We start from the raw sequence: 22945 nt of genomic DNA on the forward strand, positions 1-22945 counted from the left end.
AAGAAAATTTCCTCCAAAACTGGTCTCCTCTCCCTGGAGCAGTGACAGCCACACAAAGGATAAAAATCCAGACAATACTCCAATAAACCTTATGCAAACTATTCCTGAAACAGCCAGTCACAATGAACATGAGATCCAGGTTCCAAAGGAGGAGTTCTGCACCATCAATGAAAATTCTTCTGAGCTACAACTACAATGGTAAGGGCAGACAGACCTAACATTCACACATCCAACAAACGTTTTTGGCTCTATATAAAGAACAGTGAACATGACAAAGCTCCTGCCCTCAGCAAGCTTGCATGGATGAATCACTTTACCTCTGCCATTTCTCCACCATGCATTTCACCAAGGCTGAAACAGTAAGTCATATAAGTTTTAGAAATACTAAGAAATAATAAGTCTTAGATACATATTTAAGGGTTTGCTACAGAGACTTGTTGGGGAAAAAACAACAACAACACTGAAATGGCAAAAGTTTCTGAAGAATGGAGTCTTTTCCCAAATTAGAATTCAATGTCCTATCTCAATACAAACAGGTAAAACATTTTGTGATACAGATTTCCACATGGTTAGTCTTAGAATTGGAGAAGGCAATGGCAAGCCACTCCAGTACTCTTGCCTAGAAAATCCCATGGACGGAGGAGCCTGGTTAGGCTCAAGTCGAGTCGCTACGAGTCGGACACGACTGAGTGACTTCACTTTCACTTTTCACTTTCATGCACTGGAGAAGGAAATGGCAACCCACTCCAGTGTTCTTGCCTGGAGAATCCCAGGGACGGGGAAGCCTGGTGGGCTGCCATCTATGGGGTCACACAGAGTCGACTGAAGCAACTTAGCAGCAGCAGCAGCAGCAGTCTTAGAATACAGACACAATTGTCCTTGCATATAAAGGACAAAAGTATAAATAGAAAGATATATCAGTACGTGAACTTTCCAAGCAGCCTGTACGTTTAAAACAGAGGATGCATGTTGATGTATGGCAAAACCAATACAATAGTGTAAAGTAAAAAAATAAATAAATAAAAAATAAAATAATAAACAATAAAAAGTTAAAAAAGTTAAAAATAAAACACCACAATCCATCACCATCCCCAGCCCCCAAACACAAACACCAAACCAAAATACTGATTTTTTAAAAACCTAAAAATTGATACTTAAAAGTCATTGGAAACTAACAGACCTGAAACAATGTGTGAAACACATAGTAAGAATTCAATAAATAGGAACTATTACTTCACTGCATTGTCTTTATATCAAGGTCAGTGTTATCTCCAGCAACAGCCTACAACTGTGAATTCTCAGTTGGTCTCCTGGAATCCCCTTAGCTTAATGGGATCACTAGTCGTCTGGGCAGTAGCTACCCCTATAAATAGATTCCTCACGGTATCAAGGAAGAATAGGTGTGTGGAAAAATAAATAAGACCGCAATTTATTCAACAAACATTTGTTAAGCACACTGTATGTGTTTGTCAGTTTCTGTGCCTTGGTAAAATGGACAATACTCACATCCACAGTTTTTCTCCATAAGTACCTGTGTTTATCAGTGAGACTTTAGGACTTAAAAAGGCCTTTAATTTACTATTAGTATCTTTCATTTAAGACTACTATCTTTTTCATTAATAAAATCATTTGTGGGGAAAATTATCAGGTAAAAGTTCCATGAATGTTAGCAGGTTTTTACTGAATGTCTACCAAGAGCTATACTCTCCTAGACAAGATAAATAAGTAATAAAGAGTTCCTTCTTCAGAAAAAAACCTAGTTGAAGAGATACATTATACCACAAAATAGTCCACTGTAGGATTTCTTGTTTCATTTGAGTCTCTGCAACACTGATTTAGTAAAATAGATACTATCATTGTTTTTCACTTAATTATTAAAGTTCAGAGATATGCAGTAGAGTGAGTACTTACACTCAGGTCTCCAAAATCGATAATAAAAAGGTTAATGTGTCTAGAAAGCTGCAGAGCATTAACCAAATTAATACTATCATTTGTACTGTCTGACTCCAAATCCAGTGGAGTGTCCATCATTATTTCTTGAGAAGAATAGGACTGAGTCCACTGCTCCAAGGCGATTCCCTTTTGCTATATGTCTATGCAGAACTTCAAAAATCACAGTGATTAATGCATAACCTGAAAATCAATAAAACATTCTTCATTCTTTTGTCCTTTCATCTTCAATATGACATTTTCCTTCTCAGTTGATATAGCTGAGAAGGATAGAAATTAGCCTCATCACACACATCTGACCTCTGAAGAAGGTCAGAAGTTGAAAGTACCATTTTTACAATCACATATATACTTCGCATTTTAAAAAACAAGAGATTAATGAGTGACAGTTAAACAGCTACCCACTGGTGATGAGACAAGAAGGAATTTCCTGGACATGTAGCAGGAAATATTTCAGTAGGAAACACCTGCAACAGTAGGAAGTTACATACATCTTGTGAGGTATTAGAATGATTTACTAGAGGCCCTTACTGATAATTTAGAGACAGAAATGGGAAAGTTGTCTTTAGTGGGTAAGCTGGAATATGGTTCACCCACCAGACATCTTAATTCTTTCAGTTTTAGGATGATTTTTCTCAAATAAGCATCAAATCATTCAAACAGCCATATTTGTGAGAAAACATAAAACACCATTTAAAAAAGCACACCAAATATCAAAAGGCAGAAAAACAGATTCATGGTAAATTACTGAATATAGGCCCTTAACTTTTGAAAATGGTGTTATAAAACACCTTATCTACCTTTCCAAAACCATCTCTTGATCCCCTAATTGTAGCAAGAACCTTAGTCTCAATGTACCATGGAGCTACCACACTGTAATGAGAGTTTCTCTTACAAAGGTCAAGGGAAAAGAAGAGGAAAAGTGTAAATGATAAAGAATAAATAAAAACTAAAATTCTTCCTCAACTATGGAACATTTGGAATCTGCCCTTGGGAAAATTGGGGATTTAAGTTTGTCCTGGGCATCTACCACACTTGGCTGGTAGGGCTTATCTCAATCAAACTCTGTTCTTGGAAAGAACCAAGTATCAGTCACATATATCACATTTAAAGTGCCTAGAATAGGGTCTTGCTCAAACTAAAGGCTATATGTGTCTATTATTCTTGTTATTGTCACTTGCACTTACATTTTAAGTCTAATTTGGATTGAAGGCTTTGCCCATATTAATGTAAACTGAAATATCAGTGAGCAGAAGTGGAGAAATATTTTGGGTGACTCCTTATAAAATGACTTACAATAAGACTCCTTACAATAAGTAAACAAATGCCTATTCATCAAGTCAAGCATGCTTTTTCTACTAAGTAATGCTTTTTCTACTAAGGTGGCAGTCATCAAACTTTCTCTGAACACCAAAGGAAGTTACACCTACATGGTCAGCTGTGAAGAATTTTAAGTGGCTCATTTGTGCTCAATTATCTATTTGTTGGACCCTGATGTACACAGCAATTACACCAAGGCTGGAGTATCCATGAGGGTTGTTGTTCAGTCACTCAGTCGTGTCCGACACTTTGTGGCCACATGGACTGCAGCACGCCAGGCTTCCCTGTCCATCACCATCTCCCAGAGCTTGCTCAAACTCATGTCCATTGAATCAATGACACCAACCAACCATTTCATCCTCTCTTGTCCCCTTCTCCTGCCCTCAATCTTTCCCAGAATCAGGGCCTGTTCTAAGACTATGAGAGAGGGGAATAAATAATTATGTTTTAAACAACAGAACCACACCAAGCTAAAGCCACTAAATATGGATAATTCCAATTGATTAGCCTGATCCTCATGTCACCTACCCCTCTCTACCACCTCTTGTTGATCTGAAGCTTTCTTCCTAATTATATACTTCTCTGCACACACACACACACACACACACACACACACGGAAACATAAAAGGCTAAGATGGTCTCCTTGGTGAAAAGAGAAAGGAAATTGTGTAACTATAAGGAGTAAGGGAGATAGAGAGAGCTACAGGACAGAGCCCTAATTGTAAACACTGCTTGATGGGTAGTTTCTTAAGTGTTTCAACTCTTTTAGAATAAAAGTATAAAGGTATAAGGTCATTAAAAGTATAAGTTCAAGGATCTGTATGCCATACAGATTCAGAGAACTTGCTATACAGACCAAATCATGTTTTTCCATTTCCCCACCTTCCCAGTGACATAACACCATCATTCTGCTCTCTTGCCTTTGCCTAGACACACTCCTTCTCTTGAAGCAAACTGCTTGAATCCCACTCTACCCCTCCTTCCATTTGGCAAGAGAGGAAAAAAAGAGGTCTTCATATGAATAGCTATCTAACAGAAATCAATTTGAAGCCCACCCGTAAGTGGTCTTATTTCTGGAGAAGTCTTAGTAGTCAGAATGTCAGTCTTAGAATACTATTTCCCTTTCAGTCCTTTTTTCAACAAGGAAGATCAAAGCCCCCTTCACAAAAAGAGAAAATGAGTTTTCTCTACACCTTTTCCCATTTCTCAGTTCTTTGCTGTCCCCCCTACATGTGCTTACTAAAGCTCCTAGTCAAAGTTCACATCTAAAATAAAGAGGCTTGCAAGAGAAGCTCATGTAATCCCACTCCTTAAATATCACTAAGACATCTGAGATATTGTTTAGATCATGGACTCTTACTTTGACATGCCAGCATAGGTAGATGGACAGGCAAGCACATCAGATGTCACTGCTTGGCAGCTGATAAAAGTCAGTGGTGCTATAATACTAAGCACAGAGCCACTAGATTAGTCTGCAAGGGAAGGGGATGCCTCTTCCTTCCCTTTAGTAGTAGATTTAACCCAGCTGGCACTCTCTGGAACTCGGGTAAGTCCCTTCTTTATTCCTGCTTCGGTTTGGGGTTTTGTTTTTGTTTTTTGTCCAAATCAGAACACTATGTAAAAGGTGATCTTCAGATAAAACGTTCAAAAGCCACAAGATCATAATGGCATTACACAAAGATTTGAAAAGAATGAGACCTGTTCATTCCACTGAAACTATAAGGCATTAAAAAAGGTAGAAGGAAAGATAGTTGTGTGTCATTATTTTTCAATCATCAGTTTTCTTTGAAAAAGGACACCTGGCCTAACTGTAACTGTGCAATGTCCTATATTTCAAAATACCCTCAGTTTTCTGTTTAAGTTTGTGGTATATTAGAGATAGGGGGGAGAGTTAAGATTTTTCTAAACAGGAGAGTTAATAGAACTTTATTCATAAAATCTCTGAAATTTATTTAACATTATTTGGAATACAATGATACTGTAAATAAAACAGAAAGATTATAGAACTGATTGTTGAACAGTAACTACAAACACGAAGAAAAACCTTCCAGAGTTATCTGCATGAACATATGTACAAAATTTTCTTCAGACATGAAAATGAAACATTTGAAAGAACATATTTTTAATTGAATTTTTAAAAAAATAACAGTAATTGTTAACTATGTAAGCTGATATCAAAATGTACAACACAGTTGACATTCTAAAAATACACATAAAGAAAAACAGGGAACTTTCTGGAAAATATCTACTGGCTATTTGTTTAACAGTTTATTCCTTGCTATTTGAAATTAATCTGAATGATCTGTCAGCCCAAAAAGGAATTTAAAATCAAACACTGGATTCAATTCTGCAATGGAGTAAACCCATAGTATAAAACTACTTGCCTTGAAATAATCTCTTTTTTAAAAAATATCTAATTAAAGCCTCCTTTTGGATGTTTTTCTCCAGTAATTTCAAGGCTTAATATAGTTAATTACTAAAGTGCACCCTAGTTGAATGTGCTTGTGTTCATAAACTCAAAATTAAGAAATGTATGACTTTTGAAGTGCCTTTTTCAATAGAATCTTTCTCTTGGCTGTTTAGTTGCATTTTTGTTCTTTCCTAAAACTGTGTAACTCTAAACTATACATACAACCTGAGAATCAAGTTGATGGGTTTAGAAATTTTTCATTAAAAATGATACTTTATTCAAGAGAGGACATTAAATAATCATAAGACTAGGATTCAATGATGACAATTTGGTTAATTTTACTAGCTACAAGTTTGATTTATCATTACCTCAGTGTTGGTTTATACTATATGAAGCAAACTAAACATATTCTGAATTAAATTAGTTGATATTTTAAATAAAGACAGAATCAATGTTAAAACAATTTATGGGGCTAGTCTTTTTGTGTAAAGTATATATATAGTCCTTCCCAGATTTACCATACTAATGGAAAAAATCAGGTGAAAATATTTCTTTGAGGCTGATTTTAGTGGCAAATGATCCATCAGAGGAAAAATGGGGGCCTACTGTCAAAAGTCAGGAGTGCCAATGCAGTGTTGAGTATGAGAAATGGCAATCATCTTTTCTTGGAAAAGTATAGGCTAGCTTCAAAGCTGCCTTACTTCCTTCTGTACATACTGTTTGCCATTTCAAAAGAAAAAATAATACAGGAATGAAAGCAATTTCAAAATTTAGTCTAAAATACATACTAAACACAAAAATAATTTAAAGTGAAACCAAATAATTAAGAGAACAGCAAAACCAATAACCAATAAAATCAAAAAATAACAAAAACTACAAAGGGTTCTGGAATACAGTAATTTATATACATACAGAGAGATACTTGAATGCAGTCACTCCTTAATTATCTTCTAGTTTGGTACTATGGTCAATTGGGAATCAAAGGGAGAAAAAGAGGCAGTGAATTATAAGGTAAAACGAAATCCACTCATGGTTGACAACAGTGAAGTACGGGCATTTGCTGTACTTTGTGAAATTGTAAAAGGATGAAGGAGCAAATACGGACAGTAATGTTCTTTAGAAAAGAAGCACACTGCTCACCTTGATTCACCATGTCATTCATCACAGATCACCAAGGCATGAATTAACGATGCATCAGAAGAGTTGTTCATTGGTATTGATGAGCAATGGGAAGAATTCAAACTGAATAGAAGCTAATATATTTAACTGCTAATAATTTTAAATCAGTAACTCTCTGTGGCTAATGAAACTGCAGGCTTTTGTCAAAAGCTAAACACGAAATAAAATGAACACACTGAACAACATCACAAATTTTCTTTTCATAAACAAACACTTGGCGAACTCAAAATCAAAACTTTTCCTACATCTTGAAGCCCCCAGGTGTGCTTGAAGAATCACCCAGAGGCAAACAAACACTAATGAATTATTCTTTCTTATTCTCAAGTGGAAGTCATTTGTGCAAAGACAACACATAAAGGAATGGAAGTACATAAGTTTAAGAAAAAAAAATAAAGCACATAAACTCCTAAAGATCTTAAACAGTACCATTTTTATGCAAATACTGTAACTGAATCACTTTCTTCTTTTGAAGGAACAATATTCTTCAAGAGAAGGCCACTCCATCAAAGCCAGGAGCACTGTATCCCCAGGATCTCAACAAGGAGGCACAGACCAAGGTCGCTTCTGATTCACTGCAACCTTCTGTAATTCCAGGCTTGCAGACCCAGATTCAGGACCCCACCCCTTCAGGAGCAAGTCATTACAATAATAAGTTGCCTTCAACTTCCATAAACCAGCTAAACATGTTTAACTACGAACGTCCAAAACACTTCATCCAATCCCAAAATCCATGTGGCTCCAGACTTCAGCCTCCCGGACCGGAAATCTCCAGCTACTCTAGCCAGACCAAACAGTCCTCCATTACCATCCAACCCCGCCAGTGCACAGAGCAAAGATATTCTGCCTCCTCAACAGTGAGCTCTCACATCACTATGTCCTCCTCTGCTTTCCCTGCTTCTCCTCAGCAGCTTGCTGGCTCCAACCCAGCCCAAAGGGTTACAGCTACTTATAACCAGTCTCCAGCCAGCTTCCTCAGCTCCATATTACCATCACAGCCTGATTACAGCAGCAGTAAAAACCCTTCCACGGTGGACTCCAAGTAAGTGAGCTTAAAAGAAAAAGAAAAAAAAAAATATATATATATATATATATAAAGAGAGAGAGAGAGACATAGTTAGATAAAACTGTGAATCCTGGGAGCTAGTATCTGGGGGAGAAGGGGGATGGGTTATGTACGTCATTCTTCACTATCTAAAAAGTCAATGTGACTTCATGGTCTCATTCCATATTTCTCCTGGAACACCTTGAACCAGGGTACTGGCAATAAATCATCTGACCCATTCTCCAGTGTTCAGGTTGAGTTAAACCCAAATCACCTCTTACTTCATATTATACTTGAATTATACATATTATACATAATAGGTAATGACTTACCTATTATTTTCCATCTTCCAAAAGAGATTTCTAACATACCCAAGAACAGTGAACTATTTCCCCAGCTTTAAGTTCCTCATGCTGTAAATTTGATCCCTCTGATTCTAAGCTTAGCTGAGGTGAACACCTGTCTGCTCTTCTTCAGATAGGATTTCCTCTCACATAAGCAGAAGCTATTAAGTTTCTTCTCAGTTTTAGTCTTTTCTTACTATCCGTCTTCCCCTCTGATCCTGAATATCCACTTGGCTAAAAAGAAAATATGGGATTCAGACACTAAAGTATGTAAATTTTCCCGATGATCAGAAAAAAAGGCTTGAATAGATAAAGGTTCGTGACCTTAAAGTTTCGAAGATCATTAAAACCACACTTTGTTCCAACTGGTAGGACCAATCTAAATACAGGGAAGAATACCTGCAGACTTATGCAAGCATGTACTATTTCCACAGCCCTAAAACTGTCCGAGGAGAAACTGATATGAAGAAGGACATAGTGGTTGTGCTTTTTTTAAAACATGAACTAAATACTTTGTGCTTATGCAAACTTTGGGCTATCAGTTTTCCTATTCCTCGGCTGGCTAGAACATCAAGAGAATTAAGTCAAAGGCATCTGAAAAACTGATGGAATATGTTTTGTTGGTTACAGGCTTATCAACAGATATACTGAAATTCACTAATTTCTCTCAGTTTTCTCTAGAGGCTAATTTTTCAAAAGATTCCAATTGTTAGTGGTCTAACCACAGCAAATCAACTTGCAAAGAAAATTTTTCAATATTTTTAAAAATAAAAACCAAGAAAGTCAAACACATTTGTTAGAATCCTACAGATACTAGGTAGAATCATCTGAAATGGCTGACAAAAATTTTAACCTACAAAAAGGCATTCTCACAGGTTTGGCCTAAAAATTTTAAAAGATGCCTTCAGGAATTAAGAGCCCTCTTCTCCTCTTCCATCCCAAATTCCCATTATACCCATTATCACACATTGTAGATTTTTCTTAGTTACATTTTACCCAGATAATCTTTTCCATCTAGCTTTCAATTATTTCTAAATTTGCTGTATAAGCATATTTAAATCTAAAATAACCTTTTCTGACTACTATATTCTTCTTAGTAAAGTGTTTAATCCTATTCCAAATTCCTGTCCAGAAAAGAAGGCCATAAAATATTAGCGAGCCATGACCATGTACTTAGTTCTGTGCATAGAACTAAAGAGAGGAAAAAAGGATGAAATGGAGAGGATGAGAAATAAAGCATAGAAGGACCCCAAACTAGAGATCAAAGATCCAGCTTTAGCTGTTCCATTTTCAGCAATCATAGATAACTCTTTTAATCTTCCCACAGCCACTTGATACCCATTCAGTGTCCAGCTGTACAAGGTGGAAAGCTTTGGCCCTTTGAACATTTGTGCACAACTCCCTCATTGTTATGATGGGCTTAAGTTTGCCCTGTCTTCTAAAATAATTCCTTGGATTCTGACCTAGAGAAGCTTGAAAGCTTTAGTTAGCTTTTCATCAGTAAGGAACCCTTAAGCAAACGTTTCATACATTTGCTCGAACCAACAGACTGGAAATTTAGAGGAACCCTTTAAGTACTCCTTTCAAAAAGCTTGCTGTGTGACATTCAGCATGACTACCTTACCTATTAGGTGATTCAGTATGTTGATCTATAACGAAAGCTAAGGATTTGGGTGATTAATGTTAGGGGGAGAAAACCCTATAAAGCACTGTGCAAGTATAACGTTAGTTTCTAATTATGAATAGATAGCAAGTCCTAACCCTTAAACCATATAAAATGGTAATAATGCAGGTATTCAGTGAACAAAGTGACTGAAGTTACATAAATACATATAAGTAATTCTCAGCCTTGGTTTTAACAGTCCTTTAGGATTTCTCAGACATATTACACTATGACAGTGTGACAAAATTATTATTTAATGCTAACTCACTTTACCAAACACATGTAACTTTTTAAAAAATGATAGGCTAGCTCAAAAAAAAAAAACAAAAACAAAACAGGCAGACTATTCTAACTTCATACATTTGAAGAAACAGTAGATCTATAAAACCAAGGGAACTTTAACACTTTGACCTGGGAATTCAATCTTAAAACAAAACCACCTTACTATTTACTTAAACATTTTGTTTGGCTATTTACTTCACGGACCAAATCAGACTTTAGTTGAGGACTGATATAGGCAATCCTGAATATCTGGAATACAACAAAGGAAAACGTATATATTCAACTTTCAATAGAGTATCTTGAATACAATGAAAAATATTCATTCATTGAACTAATAGTATCGCTTCACTATTTTGAAAGCCTCGGGTTAGTAGATACAAATAATACAACAGTGAGTAATAAAACATCTTTTTTCCCTCAGTATATTTACAGTCTAGAGATTACTAACCAAGTCCCCAAAGTCTGCAAAAATTAAATCTCTGGCTCCACTCAGAGGAAATATATTTCCCCTTAGCTTACAAGTTCTTTTAATGATCCTTGAGAATTTTTGAACACGAACATATCAGAGAACAGACCAAGGCTTCCTCATCTGGATATCTGCAGAATGTTTATTATGATAATGGCAAAATATTCAGAGGGCAGTGGCCCGTTTTCCCACACAATACAATATCTATTATACTAAACGGGTATAAGCTAGCACCTGCAGCACCCTAAGTAAATAAACTAGGTAAAATATGAATAAAAGCATGAGCTATCTAACAGATCTAAAAATACAGGACTCCTTAAACACCACCCCTGTCCTCTATCAGAATCAGCAGGGAAACTCTGAGAGGTGCAAGGACATCTTAGAATAAAATTTAGGATTGGAGTTTGAAATAAGGATTTAAACCAATGCCGTTCAAACTTGTTTTTTTCCAGACCTCCTTTTTTCTCAGTTTACATTTCTTTCTCCTTCCTCCTCTAATCATCTCTTTCTCTAAAAATCACGTTAGCAACATTAAAGAAACTATCACTTTAGAAGTTGTTATATAGTGCCATACTTGGATTATCTAGAATATGAAATTAATAGGAAGTAGAAATTAAAGCCAGAGATTATATAAACTGTAAATTCAATGCAAAGCAAGAGAATATTCATTGAACACCAGTAGTCATGCTGGTAAATGTTTAACAATCAGCTCTGGAGGAAGGTGGTAATTGTGGCACTAACCAATTTCCCTAGTGTATATACTTTCACCAATCAATTTCAGACTTTCAACATGAGATCACAGTGAGTTGGGAAGAGACACTAAAAATCATTCTCTTAAGCCCATATGAGTCAGCTCCAGTACACTAATGCTTACTAACCACTCATAAATCAAACTTAGGAAATTCAACTGGAATATTGGAAGAGCCCTCATGCTGCCACTTACCGGACTCACTCTCACTTCTTTAGGGAAAATCTTCAGGGAAAAACATTCTTCTTATGTCTAATCTAAATTGCTCCTCCTGCTACTTAATTTTCATTTGCAAAGACAAAGAGAAAAGAAAAAACAGCTGGTAACCATTCCTATAAAATTCTTCCTGACTGTTATTAAGGCAATTGGTATTTTAATAACACCCACAATACTAAGTGGTAAATTCAACCTACCTAAAGGTGACTGACAAAAAGATGCCAATTCTATTTTACCACTTCTTAAAGATCTTATTTTTTAAAAATAACACAATGGAATATTACTCAGCCATTAAAAAGAATACATTTGAATCAGTTCTAACGAGGTGGATGAAACTGGAGCCTATTATACAGAGTGAAGTAAGCCAGAAAGAAAAACACCAATACAGTATACTAACGCATATATATGGAATTTAGAAAGATGGTAACGACAACCCTGTATGCGAGACAGCAAAAGAGACACAGATGTATAGAACAGTCTTTTGGACTCTGTGGGAGAGGGAGGTGGGTGATGATTTGGGAGAATGGCATTAAAACATGTACAATATCATATAAGAAATGAACCGCCAGTCCAGGTTTGATGCAGGATACAGGAAGCTTGGGGCTGGTGCACTGGGATGACCCAGAGGGATGGTATGGGGAGGGAGGTGGGAGGGGGGTTCAGGATGAGGAACACATGTACACCCGTGGCGGATGCATGTTGATGTATGGCAAAACCAATACAACATTGTGAAGTAAATAAATAAATAAATAAAAATCTTTTATTCTTTTTAAAGCTATCAACAACCCTCAGTAGGCCAACCCATAAATGTTAAGTCATCCCAAAATGCAAATGCTAAGCTCACACCAAAAACTCCTGACCACGAAATACAAGGATCAAAAGAAGCTCTTATTCAAGATTTGGAGAGAAAGCTAAAATGCAAGGACAGCCTTCTTCACAATGGAAACCAAGTAAGCAAGATGCCTATTTTGTATAAAAAGACAAGAGAACTATAAAATCTAATCTCAGTAAGACAGTTGTTTCTGTCTCACAGAGCTATGTCCATATAATTAGCAAGGGATAGGATTATCTAAAAAGAGGGAATATTTGGATCCTATTCTGTATTTCTCTGCATGAAATCCCTTCTAGGAGTTCAGCAGTAAAAGAATGAAGCAAATGAAAAAAAAAAAAAACAATCTGAATGACTTAATTCAAATTCTGTTTTAAGCACTGCCCTTCCATAAAAATGTCTGATGACCAAATAACTAATGGGAAATAACTGTCAACCTGACTTCTTCATGTACTTTGGTATATACTATTGATGGAAAACAGCTACAATTCTTATTTTGCACATTGTATTATTAGTCACTGATATCTGAAACAGTACTGCTATGTGCCTTTAATCCACTGTTGGGTTGGCCAAAAAAATTGTTTGGGCTTCTTGAAAGAAAAAAAAAAAAAACACGAGTTTGAGTAAACTCAGGAAGATAGTGAAGGACAGAGAAGCCTGGTGCGCTGTAGTTCATGAGATGGCAAAGTATCAGACATGACTTAGCAACTGAACAACAACAAAGTTTGTCTTTCCTAGGAGAAAAAAGAAAACAGATGAATATTTACAGATGAAGGAAGTGGAAACGCTCTGAATGAAAGAAAATGCTTTCTTAAAAATACAGTATCTATCATTCAATAGGCATAATTATGTTTCTTTGTTATAATTCTTGGTGGTTTTAAGGTAAAGTCATATAAACAACTTTTATTAAATCTCATTACTATCTCCTTTATGATTCTTTCTTTAAAGCGGCTAACATATGAGGAGAAGATGGCTCGCAGATTGCTAGGACCACAGAATGCAGCTGCTGTGTTTCAAGGTCAAAATGACAGTGAGGCACAAGATTCAGCACAGGTAAATTAAACTAATCTTTATCTAACTGGAGCACTTTTCTTTCATGTGATTTTTAGATGCATGCTTTTCTAAATATTTATAACTAGCATTTGAAGCAAAAGTCAATTACTTCCATGCTGCATTAGATATAAAAAAGGACAGGCCATGACTGGTTGAATATATACACAAAAATTTTTAACTTTACCCTATTTTCTGGTGGTTCTAATATCTGCATATGAAATATTACAAAGTCAAAATACCAGAAGGCTAATGGTGTCACTTTTCATCTAGACATTTAGGGGTCAGTTAGACCTAGGACTCTCCCTACAACGTCTACATGGACAGAAAATTTATGAGTTGTAAATCTTTAACAGGACGGAAGTTAAAACTCGGAAGAAAGTAATTGCAACCTTTTCTCATAAGCTGTTTATCATTTCAAAGTTTTAAAATAAACTCGTGTACTAATGAAACATCTAATTCCTTTGACATGTTCCATGTATTTTGAAATGCTTATTAAAAACAAAACAGACAACAAAAACCTTATGAATAACGGCTCCAGGATTAACAAAAGCATCCTTTCCAAGAAGGGATTAACTTTATGGAGAACATAAAGTGAATATTCCACAGGCATGTTCCTGACCAAATTTATTTTAACAAGTTAACCTCAAAGAGAAGTGTACTGCTGGAGAGGCAGAATGAACAGCTATTGCTTCCTGTCTTCCTTCTGTAGTTATCTCTTAGTCCTTCCTAAAAAGTCCACAGAAACTGGGAGCAAAAGGGATGAAACCAGGCATTCAAAAATTCCAACCTCATAAAAAGCATCCTTCTAAAGCATAAGAGGAAAATAAGATTGTTTCTATTAAATGTGACTGTGTGTTAATCACTCAGTTGTGTCCCACTCTTTGAAACCCTACAGACTATAGCCCACCAGGCTCCTTTGTTCATGGAATTCTCCAGGCAAGAACACTGGAGTGGGTAGCCATTCCCTTCTCCAGGGGATCTTCCCAACTCAGGGATCAAACCCAGATCTCTCACTATTCACAAAGGAGATCCAGGTTCAATCCCTAGATCAGGACGATCCCCTGGAGAAGGGAATGGCTACCCATTCTAGTATTCTTGCCTGGAGAATTCCATGGACAGAGGAGCCTGGTGGGTTACAGTCCGTGGGGTCACAAAGAGTCAGACAGTACTGAGTAACTAACACTTTCACTTTTTCACCAAATGTGACTAGATCTACTAAAAAGGATAGAGTGGGGTCTATCTAGCACAGCAAGTAACTAGAACCTGAAAACAGAACTTAAATCTCTCCTAGCTACTAAACCGTTCACATGCTCATTTATTCAACTAATTTATATGAACCATCTACTATGTGTTGGGCTCTGGAGTTGAAATAGGAGATTAAAGCAAGAATAAGACATAAATATATCTCTATAAGAATAAATAACTCAAAGTAACATCATATTGATGATGGTTTATCTTACAAATTCAATGTATGATTTCAAGGGCAAAGATGTATTGTTTTTCTCATTAGTTCTTCAAAAACTTTAAAATGAAGATGATAGTACCAAGAAAAGAGATAGCAGCAAAATATATTATGAAATCAGAAAAGAAAAATTTTACACTTCAAATAGTCTACTTAAATAATACAAAATGTCATCAAACTATAGGGTTGTCCAAAAAGTTCATTTGGGTTTTCCCTAAAATGGTATGAAAAAACCTGAATGAACTTTTTGGCCAATGCAGTACATATAACCAAAAATATCATACCTATGAATACAAATCTATATATATTCAAACCACTATAGGAAAAAGTAAAAAACTTAATTTGGATATTATGATTTTAAGTGGATTTGTTTTTTTACTAAAAAATTAGTTGACTTCTCTTTTTTATATTTTATTTATTTTTAATTGGAGGAGAATTGCTTTACAATATTGTGTTGGTTTCTGCCATACTGATTGTTCTTTTGACATTTTGCTTAGACAAACTCAAAGCCTCACCAACAATCATTGCAGAGTTATAAGAATTTTGTTTTAGAGTGACAAAACACAAGCAAAATTAAAGTTCATCCCAAAATAAATTATCTGTATTTATTTGCTATGTTGCTATACAGATGTTTTTCATATGTCCAGGTAAGGACTATATTTTCTACTTCTTTGTATCTCTCACTATACCAAGCACAATGAAATATGAGAAACAGGCACACAATATCTTACCAATTAATTATAATATTCATCAATTCCTGATTTCATCCTCAAATATGAATAATTTGCTAGTGCTCAGATATAAATCCTAAAAGATGGTTGCTTAAATTAAATACATCATTATTAAGCAGGAAGTAATACTGTTTTCCAAAGGCTATTCATAGCTCTACACATAGCTTCCAGAGTGTCCATCAGGATTTTGTGCCCTGAGCCAAAAAGAAAAGTATTTTCCAGTCTAATACGTGTTTATTGCTATTGGTGCCACTTATGAGTAGTAAGCATAATACCCTGTTATCTACTGCCAACACAAGTGACCTCATGACTATTACTGTTTTACCAAAGGACAATCTGTACTATGTGCTCCCATTTCAAATACACCAGGAGGATTCATCATCCTTTGACATAAAAAACAGTCATTTGAAAAATGAACCACCATCAATTCAAAGTTTAGTTAATTTTCATAAACCATATCTAGTGAATAGTCTTAACTGTATAGATTTCTTGCTAGAATACTAGAAAGTTAGTATACCATATTTTAAATGCTTAACAGCTAAATATATAGAACTATATATGACAATACAAACACAACCACAACAGAAATGTTCAACTACTAAATTCTGCTTAATTTCAAGCTAACAGTGGCATGTTAACATTATCACTTTGTTTTAATTTCAAGCAGCACAATATAGAACATGCACGACTGCAAGTTCCTACATCACAAGTAAGGTAAAAAAATGTTTTTAATTTTAAAGAAGTATGTATTTTGCTACCTAAAACATGTTCATATTTTTTTAAATGTAATATTTACAAAATCCTCAAGTTTCTTACAAACCTTTTATAAAAAACAGTGTCACTGGAGGAATTAGCAGGTTGGCGGGCGGATAAATTAGGAATTTAGGATAACATATACACACTTCTGGGTACAAAATAGATGAACAAAAAGGACCTGTTGTACAGCACAGGGAACTATATTCAATGTCTTGTAATAACCTACAATGGAAAAGAATCTGAAAAAGATATATCTGTATATAGCTGAATCACTTTGCTATACACTTAAAGCTAACACAACACTGTAAATTAACTATGCTTGGGTGGTAAAGAAACTGCCCACAGTGCGAGAGACCCAAGTTCGATCCCTGGGTTGGGAAGATCCCCTGGAGAAGGGAATGGCAATCCATTACAATACTCTTGCCTGGAGAATCCCATGGACAGAGGAGACAGGCGAGCTACAGTCCATGGGGTCACAGAGTCAGACACGACTGAGCAACTAACACACATATAAAAAATATGGCTATAAAAAAGAAAATGTTTATACTGCTTTGGAATCAACAGAGAAGAACAATGTGAATTTTCTAACGTCCAAGATGACAATAAAAATTTTATCTGTTAATTATCACAACTGTCTCAGAGGAAATTTTTTAAATGTCTTGGTCAAATAAGCCAGGACCATGTTTCCATACTAAACTTTCTCATAATGAAAACCCAATCCTAATTATACAGTCTTTGCATGTGACTATAATTGTCCATGCATTTTAATAGATTAGTTTCTTCATCAATTCATGGCACTGAAAAAAAGAAACAAAGACGTATCATTTGTCCCAGATGTTTCTAAATTGCTACCATTTCTAACAGTCCTCAAATATGCCACAGATAAATACAGCTCTGCAGCCTCTCTCCATTGTTACTACACTATCAGATCAAACAGCATAGCCTCTGGGGTTTCAAATGTGATGGCTAAATCATATTTGCATGAAAGGAAGAGCAATGACAATTCTTCTGCACAATGATTATTAAAATGTTTTTGTAGAAGCAGATCATCTTCAAGAGGAGACGTGAATGATCAGGATGCAATCCAGGAGAAATTTTACCCACCTCGCTTCATTCAAGTGCCAGAGAACATGTCAATTGAAGAAGGAAGATTCTGCAGAATGGACTTCAAAGTAAGAAAAAAGTTCAAAAATATTGGAGAAAAATTAAACAATGGGATAGTATTCTGAAAAATGTCTCCTCCTCTTCATAGCTTTCTACACAGCCTGAGAAGTAGTATGTATGTATGTACGTGTGTGAGTTAGTCACTCAATCGTGTCCGACTCTTTGCCACCCCATGGACTGTAACCCAGCAGGTTCCTCTGTCCATGGAATTCTTCAGGCGAGAATATTAGAGTGCGTAGCCATTCCCTTCTCCAGGGGATCTTCCTGACCCAGGGATCGAACCTAAGTCTCCAGCATTGCAAGCAGATTTTTTACTGTCTGAGCCACCAAGGAAGCCCAAGTAATACGTATAGTGGATAAGAACACTATACATAAGTTTACCTGGGTTCGAATCCTGGCCCTGCCATTTTCCAGCTGTGTAACCTGAGACAAATCATTTAATATCACTACCCTTTTGTTTTCCCTGTAAAATGGGAATAAAAATTGTACCAATGTCATAAAGCTATTTGAAGATAAACTGAGTAAATAGGTATAAGGTACTTACAATAGTGCCGAACACCTAATACCCTGTATAAGTGAAGCTTTCATAACAATAGGATTTCCTAAGTAAAATGCCTCTTCAAGAAATTCAAGCTACCCTGCCCTCTCTTGGCCTGGAAGAATTAATTCTTCAGGCTAAAATAACTTATTAGAAAGGCGTACATTTTTATTATCATCATTTTGGAGAACTTTTTCTTCATAAAATATTTTTCCAGATTCCTTATGAGTGAAATTCAGTGTACAGATTTGACTGTTAAGGCTTATATGAAAACACTTAAAAAATGTCATTCATACACCAGAACTATAGCTCAAGAACACTCTATTTTGGAAAGGTTATTAATTAGATTAGCAAGATTCATATATATGTGTTTTTAGGACTTCATTTGCACTTGCCATTATCCAGAAAATCCATATGACTTCCATATTCCTTGTGGAAATCAATATAACATAAATTAATGTCCTTAATATAGTAATTAAGAGATCTTAAGGGGACTGAGGTTGTATATGAAAAAGCTAGATGTGGTTTGAGATAGTCTGAAAATACTATATTAATTTCAAGGATTATCATTTTTACTACTTTGTTAAAAATTATTGAAAGAAAATATCTTTTAAGATCGTACTTTGCATTTTTAATCACAAACCCACTCAGATACTGAATTGTTAAAATTCATAAATGGACAAAGGGGATCCAGTGATCTGTAATTTAAAATTCTATCATCTTGTATTTTCCTTTCTAGGTGAGTGGACTACCAGCTCCTGATGTGTCATGGTATCTAAATGGACGACCAGTTCAATCAGATGATTTTCACAAAATGATAGTGTCTGAGAAGGGTTTTCATTCACTCATCTTTGAAGTGGTCAGAGCTTCAGATGCAGGGGCTTATGCATGTGTTGCCAAGAACAGAGCAGGAGAAGCCACCTTTACTGTGCAGCTGGACGTCCTGGGTAAGCTTTCAGAGAGATACCAGAGAGCTCCTTAAAAACATGTCAAATCAAAAAAGAAACTGTTGAAAAAGACTTTACATTTAAGATTCATGTCTATACTACAGAATCTAGTAGAACATCAATTTTTATGTAAAAGCCACAGTGGGCAGAGGTTGAGGGAAACTCAAAGAAACTAGAATGACAGATCTACCCCTAAAGCTTTTCTGGAAGAGAAATAAGGTAACATTTCAGAAAGACCAAAGAAGGCAGTATACTCTAGTTACATTTTTAGACGTACAGTATTTGTAGATCAAACATTAAAATGAAAATTTTTAATCTAATCATATTTCTGGTCTATAGTCTAAAATAATCAATCTGATTCACATTTTCACAGGTTGTTATAATCACACATAGTTTAAAATTGAAGAGTAAGTATTAACTTTTAGCCTTAGGCTATGCACTTTTTACCAGAAACTAGTCTTTAATTATGACAAAAATAGGCTGACTTGCTTTAGAAAAAAAGTAGAATAAAACCCATGTCTCAAATTTGTTTTTAGTAGTTTTCATAAAACTAATGCCCTGTTTTAAAATATTACAAGTTAACTGCTTTAAATATGTCACATTTGAAATGACTTAAGATATACTGCATCAGAGATATTTTGCTATAATTCACTGTTTATTGTATAAAAGCTTGACCAAGTTAAAGGATGGGCAATCCTGAATTTGTATTCTATCCAGATGAATGAAAAAGCTGTAAGATTATTCTATGATATAATAAGGGACCTCAGACTAAGGGAAAAACTAGTGATCTAGGAATTTTAAACACATACATACCACACACAGAATTCAAGGGATTATGCTTTGGGCAAAACCTTTCTATGCCAATAGCTCCAAAAATACTACAATGTTAGAGCTGAAAAAGACTTCAGCTGGCATTCATCCAATCTCCTCATTTCTCCTTCAGAAAAGCTAGAGTTATAGTATTATAGTACCAATTACTCTTTTCCCTCAGGTATTTGAAGAAAAGTAAAGACATAATAATTACTGGCATTTGTATATTATTTTATAGTTTACAAAGTGCTTCTTCATTCATAACCGCAACTGATCCTCACATAATTTTGTTTGGTGTGGGCACAGCAGTCACTATTACTTGGGTATCACTTTATAATAAAAAAAAGTTTAGTCTCAGAAAAACTAAACAAAATTTTCCCCAATGCGCATGGCTGGTGGGGCAAACAGAATTTGGACCCAAGTTGTTGGTTCTCTTTCCACCACTCAGTCTCCCAATAGGTAAGATGATATGACAATGTAACTTAAATTCTCCAAATGAAACATGATTATAAAGTCATCATTACATTACTGTTTTAGAATTATAAACAGTATCACAATATACAACAGAATTGCATATTATTTTAACTAAAGCTGAAACATAAACCTTCCATTTCTGTTGTTAGTACTTTCTAAAACTTTTATATCAGCATACAAACTTCATAATACTTTTTCATTAATATTTTTATAATATTTCAAATACATGAATTTTTTTATTAATATGTAGCAAAAGAACACAGAAGAGCACCAATGTTCATCTACAAACCACAGAGTAAAAAAGTGTTTGAGGGAGAATCAGTGAAGCTAGAATGCCAGATCTCGGCTGTACCTCCACCAAAGCTTTTCTGGAAAAGAAATAATGAAATGGTACAATTCAACACTGATCGAATAAGGTAGGATAAGTATTTTGAGAGTTAGTTACACTAACTACAGTGTGCTTGGGTGAATCCAGTTATCCTTTGAAATGCATTATAAATGGCATGCATTTGTGACGTCAATTTGTCTAATTTTAAAAATATATATATAAATGAAACTAACACAATATTGTAAATCAACTATACTTCAATCTTTAAAAATATATAGAAATATGATAAGCCTCACTAAGCTAGATTGCACTAATCAGAAATTTAGCAGTTAAAGTAGGCTAGGATTTACCTTTTTACTAACAATAAAAGAAGATTACCCAAGGAAATAGATGATACAAACAAGATGAGGCGGATGTTTAATTCAAGAAAAGCAGTAGTTATGCAATGACTGGCTACAGACTCAGAATTTCCAAATGCTTTTTTTTCTTCTTGCTAGTCTGACTCTGTAGGTCAGAGACATCATAAGTAAATTCTCACAGAAAAACTAATTCCTTTACTTTCAACTTGTAATTATTTCTTTCCAGTTTATATCATGATAACTCTGGAAGAGTTACTTTATTGATAAAAGATGTAAACAAGAAAGATGCTGGATGGTATACTGTGTCTGCAGTTAATGAAGCTGGAGTGACCACATGTAACACAAGATTAGATGTTACAGGTATGTCACGCTCTTATAAAGTGCTATGCCAAGTGTTACAAAGAACTTAACTGAGATTGAGTAAGAAACACAAATTCCAGCATAGTATAAAATCTGAGGGATTCTTCTCATACATAGTCAGTTTTCTATTTTTTCTTTTCCTGTCTCATAATGACTACCTAGTGCGACCCATGTGTTTAGAACAAGTTTTCTAAATTAATTTTTATTTGATCTATTTCAGCCCGTCCAAACCAAACTCTTCCAGCTCCTAAACAGTTACGCGTCCGACCAACTTTCAGCAAATATTTAGCACTGAACGGGAAAGGTCTGAATGTGAAACAAGCTTTTAACCCTGAAGGAGAGTTTCAGCGGCTGGCAGCTCAATCTGGACTCTATGAAAGTGAAGAACTTTAACCACTCTACCAACATTGGAAAACACAACAACTACACTATCAATAATATATTCAATTAAATTTTTGAAATAAATCCATAGCTGTATTAACAGATTATGGCTTTAATTAGGTAATACAACTAATATATATTTATAATACATTTATCCTTTGATTCCTGCACATTTATTTACCTCTCTGGTTTGTGAAGCCTACAGAAAATCTGGATTTGTAATTGTAGAAGATCTTTAACAAATGTGAGATTTTAACATTTAAGTCATACACACACCTACAGGTTATAAATTAATATCAACATTTTAAACACATCTAATGCTTAATAAGATTTACTGATACTGCTTTCTAAATACTGTTTTATCTGTTTTTTCTGATGGGAATACTAACATGGTATAGATTATCTGAGTGTTCCTTAGTTTTATGTCAAAACAGAATAAAATTTCAAATATTTAAAACAGACTGTCTCCTCTTCACAAAAGTCTAGATCTTTAAGATAAAACTTCTGGTTTATGACACTCAGCAAAACCTGTGAATAACAAGCTCCAGAAGGGCAACAACACTATATCCTAGAACAGTTTATCTTGGTGAAGCTTCCAGCTCAGTTTATTCCTCCTGATACAAAACTAGACTTTTTATGTTTGCACCTCAAAGGCAATCACAATAACTTAAAGCATATTATCTCTCCTGAAATTGTGGTTTTGTTTTAACCAAATAGGTTTCTAATTTTTCAAGATTACTGAGCTCAATGGATTAAAAATAGTCTGCAGTCCTCTGCCTAATTCTTATAGTTCATGTAAATTTGAATACTTATATGGGAGGGGGGTTTCCTCCTCCATTTCTAGTTCAGATAACCTATTACTTTAGAAAACATAATTTTTCCAGCCTCTGAGAGTCCCAGTACAGGAAAGAGCAAATCCTGTATATCTTTAAGTTAGGCCAGTAGCCCTCTTTTTCTCGGGTCTCTACTCCACTGGCTGCTGGCCCTCTGCTAGACCTCTCCTATTCCTTTTATCATTGATAGTCTTTGACCCCTGCTGCTGTGTGGCCTAGTTTTCCTTTTTACCTGACATGAAACAGCATTTATCAACATTATTCTATATCTCTTCCAGAGGAATAACAAAAAGTGGCTT

General features: G+C 35.2%; 2 protein-coding genes across 3 annotated transcripts in view; one reads left to right on the forward strand and one right to left on the reverse strand.

The window, feature by feature from the left end:
- Positions 1 to 7334, reverse strand: part of KLHL3 (kelch like family member 3) — a 280088-nt gene extending 272754 nt beyond the window's left edge. Inside the window, exon 1 of the mRNA XM_061423600.1 lies at positions 6822 to 7334. The gene's annotated coding sequence lies outside the window, so the exon portion shown is untranslated. The remainder of the gene's footprint in view (positions 1 to 6821) is intronic.
- Positions 27 to 22272, forward strand: MYOT (myotilin). 2 transcript variants are annotated; one of them, XM_061423598.1, is made up of 10 exons: positions 27 to 198; positions 7333 to 7899; positions 12397 to 12571; positions 13399 to 13503; positions 16361 to 16410; positions 17492 to 17624; positions 18894 to 19101; positions 20636 to 20801; positions 21299 to 21432; positions 21653 to 22272. In XM_061423598.1, the coding sequence occupies exons 1-10, from the start codon at positions 92 to 94 to the stop codon at positions 21823 to 21825; spliced, it is 1818 nt and encodes a 605-aa protein (XP_061279582.1). In that variant the 5' UTR covers positions 27 to 91; the 3' UTR covers positions 21826 to 22272. The 2 variants fall into 2 exon arrangements, with proteins under 2 accessions (XP_061279582.1, XP_061279583.1); XM_061423599.1 differs by having other exon boundaries at positions 28 to 198; positions 16364 to 16410.
- The last annotated feature ends 673 nt before the right edge of the window (positions 22273 to 22945 follow it).

The sequence above is a fragment of the Bos javanicus genome, chromosome 7, assembly GCF_032452875.1.
Source record: "Bos javanicus breed banteng chromosome 7, ARS-OSU_banteng_1.0, whole genome shotgun sequence".
Lineage (NCBI taxonomy): Eukaryota > Metazoa > Chordata > Mammalia > Artiodactyla > Bovidae > Bos > Bos javanicus.

Coding starts and splice junctions, on each gene's coding strand:
- MYOT (XM_061423598.1), top strand. CDS start 92: ATGCAAACTATTCCTGAAACAGCCAGTCACAATGAACATGAGATCCAG. Junction 199..7,332: donor TCTGAGCTACAACTACAATG/GTAAGGGCAGAC, acceptor CTTCTTTTGAAG/GAACAATATTCTTCAAGAGA. Junction 16,411..17,491: donor GTTCCTACATCACAAGTAAG/GTAAAAAAATGT, acceptor ATGTTTTTGTAG/AAGCAGATCATCTTCAAGAG.